The sequence below is a fragment of the Cibotium barometz genome, chromosome 34, assembly GCF_041138505.1.
Source record: "Cibotium barometz isolate CiBa-2024 chromosome 34, ASM4113850v1, whole genome shotgun sequence".
Taxonomy (NCBI): domain Eukaryota; kingdom Viridiplantae; phylum Streptophyta; class Polypodiopsida; order Cyatheales; family Cibotiaceae; genus Cibotium; species Cibotium barometz.
In genome coordinates, this window is record NC_141079.1 from 46,502,584 (window position 1) to 46,512,248 (window position 9,665).

The 9,665-nt window shown below is 39.7% G+C and overlaps 1 protein-coding gene across 1 annotated transcript; it reads right to left on the bottom strand.

The window, feature by feature from the left end:
* Positions 1 to 1,123: 1,123 nt before the first annotated feature.
* On the bottom strand, positions 1,124 to 5,670 carry LOC147619100 (uncharacterized). The gene is made up of 4 exons (XM_086774545.1): positions 5,516 to 5,670; positions 5,189 to 5,421; positions 2,535 to 3,096; positions 1,124 to 1,436 (listed from the first exon to the last, which is right to left on the bottom strand). The coding sequence occupies exons 1-4, from the start codon at positions 5,608 to 5,610 to the stop codon at positions 1,286 to 1,288; spliced, it is 1,041 nt and encodes a 346-aa protein (XP_086630671.1). The 5' UTR covers positions 5,611 to 5,670; the 3' UTR covers positions 1,124 to 1,285.
* Between the last annotated feature and the right edge of the window lie 3,995 nt (positions 5,671 to 9,665).

Below are 9,665 nucleotides of genomic sequence, written 5' to 3' on the forward strand. Positions count from 1 at the left end.
GGATGTTATTCTAAGAAGGCTGCACGCTTTTAGTGATTCCGATTAGTGTCTAACTAGTGGCTTTTAGTTTCATCTTTGTGATAAATATATACCATAGCTCAATAATAAGTAGCCCATGGTGGCCACTTCGAGTTGTAAAGCTGAGTATAGGCTAGCTTTTATAACTATGGAGTGTGTATGGCTCAGATGCCTTTTAGGTCGAGGGGTTCACCTAAAAATATGTAAGTATAGCACGTGAGTTTATAAGGATGGGTATATTAATTCTAAAAAGTTACAGAATTACATTTACAAGAGGGGCTTTTTATACCAATTTTGAAAAAAAATTATAAGTTTATGAAGAAAAAGGGGTCATTTAATCATAAAAGTATGTAAGTGTAAGAGGTTTTTTAAATAACCCTTGAATGCACGTGATACATAACATTTCTTAAAGGTGACCCCCCTCCCCTCCCTCGCTCCCCCCCTCTCCCCCGAGCCTTCTAGCAAAGCTTGGACAATAGCCCCCCATCTCCATCTTCATTGAAACAGCCAGAGTGTATTAACTGTGCGAGAAACCCAATGTTTCATACTTGCACAAAGCACATTGAGGTGCATTATCATTATGCCAAAGAGAGGCACATTATAGGAGAGATTAACCTGGCTCATGTCTCTACACACGATAATGTGGTAGTTATTAATCTACTTTGAGTGTTGTGATTTTTTCTAGCTCTTCTTGCTTGCTACGTCTGTGTGTGCATTGCTACCTTGATCTCTACTCCAAACAATCTACACATGGTAAATTGTTTAGAAATAAATCATATACCTAATTGATAGTTTTAAAAATAATTAAAAGTAGCATAAATTGTTACAATACCTTTTCCTTGCCTTTGATGAGAAATAAGAAAAAAAGTGTCTTTAAATGATGAAACATCATGCCAATGGCTAAAATATATATAGAAAAAATCTAGCGATGTAACATCTTGTATTGAGAGTGCTTCTTTAGAAAGGAAAAAAAATTAGTGCATTATAGTTATTTGTTTGTAAAAGTCTTTAGAAGCCACAAAAATAGTATTTTTCTTCTAAGATAAGTGCTAATTTATGTTTGTTTTTGGTGTGCTCTTGAAAGTTAAAATTAACATTTGTTACTTCATTAGTTATATCCTTGAACATTCATTAATATCTACTTTTACAAGTGGATTCATTGACCAACTCGTGAAGTTCACAAACTTTTGAAATCCTTCTTTCAAAACTTCACTTCACTTACATATGTTATTAGTCTTGAGATTCATGAAATGGATATGATCATTCATCAATATCTACTTTTACAATAGAACCAACAAATGGCCGAGAAAGGTGAATTCCAAGTGTTTCCCTTTACTGGCTTTCTTGCCAAGTTTGATGGAGCGAGGCCTCCACTTGTTGATACCATTTGAACATAAGTATATGGGCCCAACATGGACCTGCAAAATCATTAAAATATTTGCTCAAAGTGAAAAGTACGCTCAGAATATTGGCATAAATAAAGTATAATATAACTTGTGCGAATTCTATACCTAGGTTTTTCTCTATTATGGCCATTGTCAACTTAGCCTCTCGACCATATAATATGTTCAAAATGCAATGTTCACTTGAGGACAAGTTATTCTTAGCCTCTTTATACTTGAGAAATAAATAAGATGAACCCTATAAATTATCATCATTGAATAGATCAATAGTAGTTGATGATGATAATTTAGCTGCTGTGAGTGTATAATATGTTCGAAGTGCAATGTTCACTTTAGAACAAGTTATTCTTAGCCTTGTTATACTTAAGAAATAAATAAGATGAACCTTATAAATTATTATCATCGACTAGATCAGTAGTAGTTGATGATGATAATTTGTACTTGATGAATGATAGCTTGAAAATTATTAGTATAAGCTAGATTAGTAGGATAAATGATGATTTGCAAATTATCATTATCAACTAGACAAGTACTTGGGGGTATTAGAGAAGGGGATCGAGTTCTAATCTAGTTCACCCCACCCCTAATTTTCAAGTTATCATTCATCAAGTACAAATTATCATCATCAACTAGACAAGTACTTGGGGGTATTAGAGAAGGGGATCGAGTTCTAATCTAGTTCACCCCACCCCACCCCACCCCACCCTCCCCTCCCCCTCCCACTCCAACTCCAACTCCACCAAGGGTGGATTAAGATCTAGCCCTCCCCCTCCAACTAGACAAGTACTTGGGGGCAACCCAACAATAGAGGAGGGGCTATAGTTCGAATCTAGCTCACCCCTCCCCTCCCTAGGAGGGGCTCGAGTTCGAATCTAGCTCACCCCTCCCCTCCCCTCCCTTGGCCTCCCTTCCCTTCCCTGCCACTCCCACTCCCACTCCCACTCCCCTCCCCCTCCAATTCCATCAAGGGTGGATTAAGAACTAACTCTCCCCTCCCACTCAAGAGTGGATAAGAAGAGGAGAGCCAAGGAGAAGGGGGTGTGTAAAAATCATAGCAATTATTATGAAGATTAAAAAAAAAAAAAAAAAAAGAAGCCTTAGAAAAGTACTTACGAGTTGCCGCTGCTGGTGGTGACCGCGTTCAAAGACCATGGCAAGCAATCGGAGGAAACTGGAACGGGGTTACAGGCAGGCTTGCCGACGAGCTCAAAGCCGTTGGGGTTGTCGATCTTCCAGCAGAAGTTGCCACCCTTGTAGTCTGAAACCTCTTTGGTGAAGTAGGAGCCCAACTGGGTGCCCCCGGGCACATCATAGAGCTGTGCAGAGACCCCTTTCTGGGACCATTGCTTGCCATCAAACACGTAGCTCACAACACCACTCGCAAAGAAGCCCTGAAGGGGACGACCCGTCACTACAGACAATTCGTTGGGAATGTCTGCGGGCGGCAACAGGTCTTGTTTCCAAAAATGGAACTCCGCCTGGAATGCCACCTTGATCAGCTTGTTCTCGCTTTCACAATAGCCATCGCTCTGCTTTGCTCCGCCCTTTGTATTCACCCTTGCTATGTAGGAAACAAGAGAACATACACCCTCCAGTTCATGCTTGCTAGCCATAGCTACGAAATCAGGGAGATCATGCTCGTAATCAGCAGGCTTTGCAGTAGCTACGACCTTCCCTACAACCATCAAATCCTCCATGGAAACAATTAAGTCATGTTCACACTCCACAATAAGTCATGTTCACACTCCCAAAAAAAATGGTCACTTCTTATACACTTTTCAAAAAGAGGAAGCAGAAGGAGGGGTGGTCCCATGACTCTTTTATTTCCTTTTTTAAAGAAAAAACAGGAGCAACACACACTTTTAAATTTCACCCCACTAAAACACACTTTGAATTTCACCCCTTCATAGAGAGAGAGAGAGAGAGAGAGAGAGAGAGAGAGAGAGAGAGAGAGGGGTGAGCTAGAATAGAACTTGAGTTTGGGGTCATGATCACACTCCAAAAAAAGGTCAATTCTTAGACACTTTTCAAAAAGAAGAAGAAGGAGGTGGTCACATGACACTTTTTTTAAAAAAAAGAGAGAAAAAAAGAGGAAAAGCCACTTTTTAATTTCACCCCTTCGTGGAGTGAGGGAGAGGGGTGGGCTAGAATCAAACTCACGTTTGGGAGGAGAAAGGAAGTTATCGCCTTTATCCAACCCGGCTGTTTTTCCTACTTCCTTATTTTAGGACACTTAAATTGTGATTATTTCATGTAAATCCCACTCAAAACATCCAAAATTCTTACCACTTTGATGTTCACCAACTACATTATTTCATAATAATCAATCCAAACATCAAACATATAATGGAATTCAATAACACTATAAAAGTAAGTGAAGAGTTCATCTAAAGCTTACCTTTTTCTTTTTACACAAAAGCATGGGGGTGTTTTTATCTCTTCCCAATTGCCTTCGAAGGCAAAGCGAAGCTTTTGGAAAGACTGAAGCATGAGCTTAGTTCTTGTGCCTAATGCTTCTATGGGGCTAGGCTCCTTAGTCTCACTGTCTATTGCACATTCTCCACCGAAGGTAATTGGGAACATGTAGGAAAGGGCAGTTAAGACTTGGCTCACATGAACAGAAATTTTTTGACAAATCACCTTGAAAAATAAAAAGAGAAGGTTTTGTCTCATATTGATGAGAGGATATAATAGGGTTTAGTACTTATAATTATTTGATATTCACGAGAGGGGGGGCAAATGGGAAAGCACCTAGTGTCCACATTACTATATCTAAAAACTTTATGGCTTGGCCTCATTACTTGGCAAAAGAAAAAGTTTTATTATGCTCTGAAATAAATACTAGGGCTATCTTTTTCCCCCTCGTAAATGTTTAGTTTTTTCTTCAATGTTCAAAATTGCACGTTAAAAGGATTTTGAAGGCATAATCCTACATGTTTTATTGTTTTTTTAATGCCAAAAACTTGAAATCTTGCATGTAAGGTTTCTATATTTGCCCAATAAGCATGTTGCCTAGCAACGAGGATTTGTGACTTGGAGAGAGGAGGTCCCAAGTGCAAATCCACGAAGCTCCCCCACTCCCCCTCGCGCAACTACTCATATTGATATTGTGTTTGCACAAGTTGTAATGCCTTCATATGGGAAGACCAAGCCACCTTCAAGTAGGTGTACCAAAATTTGCAACTACAGAAGTATGATCTCTTGCCTATGTCAATATGTAGTGTTTTTATTATGAACAATATGTAGTGTTTTTATTATGAACAATAACTACACTTACACAAACAATAAATGCTAATCAAAACGTATAATCTACGCCAACACCTAAAATTTTCCAATACAAATTTGCAAAAAAAATAAAAATCCTCCACCCTCATTGCTTTGATGGTTGGTTTTTTGACTAATACTTACATAGACAATAAATACAAATCAAAATATATCTACACCAAATCCAAAAAAAAACAAAAAAACAAAAATTACATCCACCCTTAGATAGCTTGATGATTGACCCCCAAACAACAAAACAATTTCTCCATTCCTCACAATGTCTTGCAAGAAATGTGAACCATTCCTCACAATGTCTTGCAAACAAATGTGAGTAAGGGGGTAGGGAGGGGAAAGGCTCTTGTGATTATCTTACATAAATATTAACTAGGCTAAAAATAGCTTTATTGTAGATCTACCGTTGTCTCTCTCTCTCTCTCTCTCTCACATACACAGACACACACATTCGTTTCTTATCTCGAGAAAGATTGAAGAAGCATTGTTACCAGAGACTGTGCTGTAAGAGTAGCCTGATTCAGCATGGTCTCCATCGCTGTTGAAGAGTGTCCATGTTCCTGCATACTTTGGGGCTCTAGGATTCGTGACACGCGAGTAGTTGCCTACAACATTGCCAGTCTCATAATCCACCAGAGTTGCATAGGCAGACCCCATCACCCAATCCCCATCGATGCAGCGGTAGAATTGGATGGCATGGAGTGTCTTGGTTTTGATAGCGAGGCTACAAAGCATCATCAAGATTTGTACTTAGTATGAGAGAATACGTTTTAGCAACATACAATTTATGCGGATTGACGGGCAGATTATGAAGCTACCTGTTTCCAGGAGGGGGGGTTATTGACAGGGAAGGGGTGATCAGCAAAGAGGCAAGGGAGAGAAAGAGCAGGGGGTAATACTGTGCAAAATCCATGCAGGGAGGGGGGGGGGAGAGAGAGAGAGAGAGAGAGAGAGAGAGAGAGAGAATGGGGTGAGGATCTGTGTGTGTGTAAGAAGATTTTGGTGTAGAAGAGTCGAGCTGATATAGTGGAGAGAGAGAGGGGGTGAGGGTGTGTGTGTTTAAGAAGAGTCGAGCTGATATAGTGGAGAGAGAGACGGGGTGAGGGTATGTGTGTGTGTAAGAAGAGTCGAGCTGATATAGTGGAGAGAGAAAGGGGGTGAGGGTGTGTAAGTGTGTGTGTGTAAGAAGAGTCGAGCTGATATAGTGGAGAGAGAGAGGGGGTGAGGGTGTGTGTGTGTGTAAGAAGAGTCGAGCTGATATAGTAGGGTGTGTGTGTGTAAGAAGATTTTGGTGTGGAAGAGTCGAGCTGATACAGTGGAGAGACAGAGAGAGAAAGAGAGAGAGAAGGGTGTGTGTGTGTGTGTGTGTGTGTGTATAGAGAGAGAAGGTTTTGGTGTAGAGGAGTCGAGCTGATATAGTGGAGAGAGAGACGTGGAAATGCTTAGTGATAGAAAGAAGATATGGAGCGGACGTGCGTTTGACCATCCTGCAGCTTCGCTGTGGCGAAGTGTCTGTCGACTGCCGACAGCCCGTCTCCCGGCCTGCGCCAGCACGTCGATTTGCCTCACGTCCCGGCTACTACCCGCCCCTCGCTGCCGGTCGCCCGCTACGTTAGCCACATCAGCTCTGCAAAGCGCCACCCATTCTGTACATGTGTCGGTACGCTGTCCACATCAGCTTCAACAGCCCGCGTGGAATACGCCGTAGTAGTACATTCAGTAACTATCACCTCCCCTGCGGTTCACAACTTTACTACTTGAAGTCCATGTGAAAGAATTAATTACTTTTCTCACTATTACTTCATTAGCATTTCGTTTTTTCAAAAACTGGCTGCTTATATTAAGAGGTTAGAAAGAGACAGGTACTCAATAAAGTCAAAGGCAAGCTCAGGGCCTGCGGAACTATATGTCATGTGCATGGACAGTGGTCTCATTAGAGTTCTCAACATTACTTCATTCGCATTTCATATCGAACTTGCATTTGATTGCAGTAAGTGTCCTTTGTAAGGATCCCATTCGCCTTTTCCTTTAGAAACCATAAACACGTACTCTCCGAGCTAACCATAGTCTCTTCCATCTCGGCTTATATTGATTCACTTTTACCTCTTCATATGTAGATTTTCTTGTCAATAGTTCTTATGAGACTGTAAGTCATTACCTCTATGGTCAAGTGGGGATGCCTATGCAATCATTGCTTACACATGGCAATGTGGGTGAGACCATTATTAAATTCCATATGTGTGATGTATGTTTATATGTGTACATTTTATTTATATAAATTTTTGGGTAATACCATTATTGAATTCCATATGTGTGACGTATGTTTATCAGGGATATTTTATGTGTGGGATGTGCATTTTATTTATATAAATTTTCAGGATTAATGTGTTTACTTAGTTGTATGCGCTAGTATGATATAGTTAGGATTAATATGTTTAATCGATTATGTGTGTTGACTAATATTATTTTAACATAGGCAATGATTAAGTCGAGGACTATTTGTTGGTCGCGGATGAAACATTTATTGGACCATAATGTGATATCTTTGAAGATATGTGACTACCTATTATGGTTACATATTGTTCGTGGTGAATCAGCTCAGCAGAAACACGGCCTACGATTGGCAACCTTGAGTGTATACTGTTGCAATTTCAACAACAGAGTAGAGAAACCCAGGTGTAATCATTGATCAAACAGCCATCGTTAATTAGTGGTTAATCAAAACAATTGACCACTGCACCCTCATACCAATTAGTATTTATACTTTTGGTAGGCCCAAGACTTGATATTTTTAGCTTGCTATATTTTTGGAAGAGTTTATATCCTTAAAAACTTAAAAACTCTTAAGCTTTATCTTTGGAGTTGTCTTTTTGAAAAGCTAGCTTTAATACCTATAAATATGGATGAGTCGTACGACGAGCCACACTCATCCAAGGGAGATTGAACCCAATCTTGTGTCAATAATAGAATTCTTCTCCAAGTGTTATAAAGGTCCTGACATTGGTATCAGAGCTTTGGGAACCACTCAAGGAGAAGAATTTTTGGAGAAAAATTCAAAACAAAATTTTTATGCAAGCTTTTAGAGTAAAGGAGGCCATTGAAATTATTTTTGGAAACTTTTAAGCCTTCAACAAATTAAGAAATCATTGCACGAGAAGAGACAAAAGGTTGCCAGGTAGTACTGGCGAAGGTATATGTGAATTGGAAAGGTTAAATTGGAAAGGTATATGTGAATTGGAAAGGTTAATTACATGGTTTTGGGGGACGTTTAGACAAAGACAAAGGGGTTTTGGACCATTGGGTAAAACTTTTCTTCACCATCTCATTAAAACCACCTTCCAAAACTATTCTCAAGCTCAAAATCATTTTTCTTTTCTCTCTATCTCTCCAAGATTTGAAGCCATGGTACTCCTTTACCTTGGTTTTCTTGCATTTTCGGCCACCATCCCCTAGGATTTTGTTTATTAAAAGCTTTAAAGCTTTACCACTTAAAAGCTTTTAAAGCTTTATAAGGCTTTAAGAAAAGTCTTAGCTTTAGGTTAAGCTTATAAAATCCATAAGCTTTAATACTCAAGCTTACAAAGGGTAAGCTTAAATCTTGCAAGAATTCAAGCACAAATTTATGTGACAGCTTCTTCTTGGGACACAAGAAAAAGGGGAAATTCAAAGGACTTGTCAAGTATTACTATTTGGAGATTTAATCAAGGGTTTTGAGAGCAATTGAGTGTCAACTTTATTCACATTTTGGACTTTTTGACATTTTTTTTCTCAAGCTCACAAAAACCACTTAGGGCTTTTTGACACTTGAAGTTGTTAATTCTTACTCCACAAAAATTGGTACAACATATGACTTCATCAAATTTGAAGCAAGGTTGTAAAGTATTATTCCACACATATTGTTTTCTTAATTATCATAATTATTATCGATTTTTTTACAAAAAAAATTCTTTCTTAATTCCTCATGATTACAAACCCACAACCACCTTTTATTTCAAAGCAACTCCTATCTACTCAAGCTTATTAAACGATGAATGAGCTAAGAGAATAGAATTGGAAGAAATATTGGCAGGAAACGAGCTCGAAGTGTTAAACTTGAACTCGAGAAAACGAGACTTTTTGAGTGCAAGAACAACAAAAAGGGAAGAAAACTAGCTTTTACATTTCATAATTTTGATGGTAAGAAAGATGCAAAGACAATATTGTCATGGATTAGCCAGCTAATGATTACTTTTCTGGGGACTATGCTCTTATGTCCTCTATCATTCATGGTCCTTCTGATCCCACTTATGTGGACGAGACTCTTTCACATGAGCCTTGGCGTCGTGCTATGCGGGCAGAGCAGCTGGATGCTATTGAACGGAATGGCACTTGGATTTTGGTGCGTAGGCCACTGCAACGTAACGTGATTGGTGTGCACTAGATCTTCAAATCGAAGTTCCGAGCTGATGCCAGCTTGGACAAGCACAAGGCGAGGTTGGTTGCCAAGGGTTATGCTCAGCGCCCTAGAGTCGACTTCGATGAGACCTTCGCTCCGACGGCCCGGATGACTACCATTCGCACCGTTCTTGCTCTTGCTGGACATCATAGATGGCCTGTTTTCTAGATGGACGTCAAGTCGGCTTTCCTAAATGGAGAGCTTCCACAGGAGGTTTATGTTGATCAGCCAACGGGATTTGTTGTTCCTGGCAAACATGATCAGGTGTATCGACTGAAGAAGGCTTTATATGGTTTGAAGTAGGCTCCATGCGCTTGGTACCAGCGGATTGATGAGTTCTTTTAGAAGCTTGGCGTGCGCCGTTCTCATGCAGATTCGAACCTTTATATCCTCCTTGAGAGGGGGTTGATTGTTATCATTGTGGTCTATGTTGATGACCTCATCTTTACAAGTTCTTATTTTGTGAGGATTCGTTCAGTCATGGATGCTTTGGAGATAGAGTTTGAGATGATGGATCTTGTCCTTCTCTGCAT

Coding starts and splice junctions, on each gene's coding strand:
- LOC147619100 (XM_086774545.1), bottom strand. CDS start 5,610: ATGGATTTTGCACAGTATTACCCCCTGCTCTTTCTCTCCCTTGCCTCT. Junction 3,097..5,188: donor CTCTTACAGCACAGTCTCTG/GTAACAATGCTT, acceptor TGATGGTTGTAG/GGAAGGTCGTAGCTACTGCA. Junction 1,437..2,534: donor ACCACCAGCAGCGGCAACTC/GTAAGTACTTTT, acceptor ATGATTTTGCAG/GTCCATGTTGGGCCCATATA.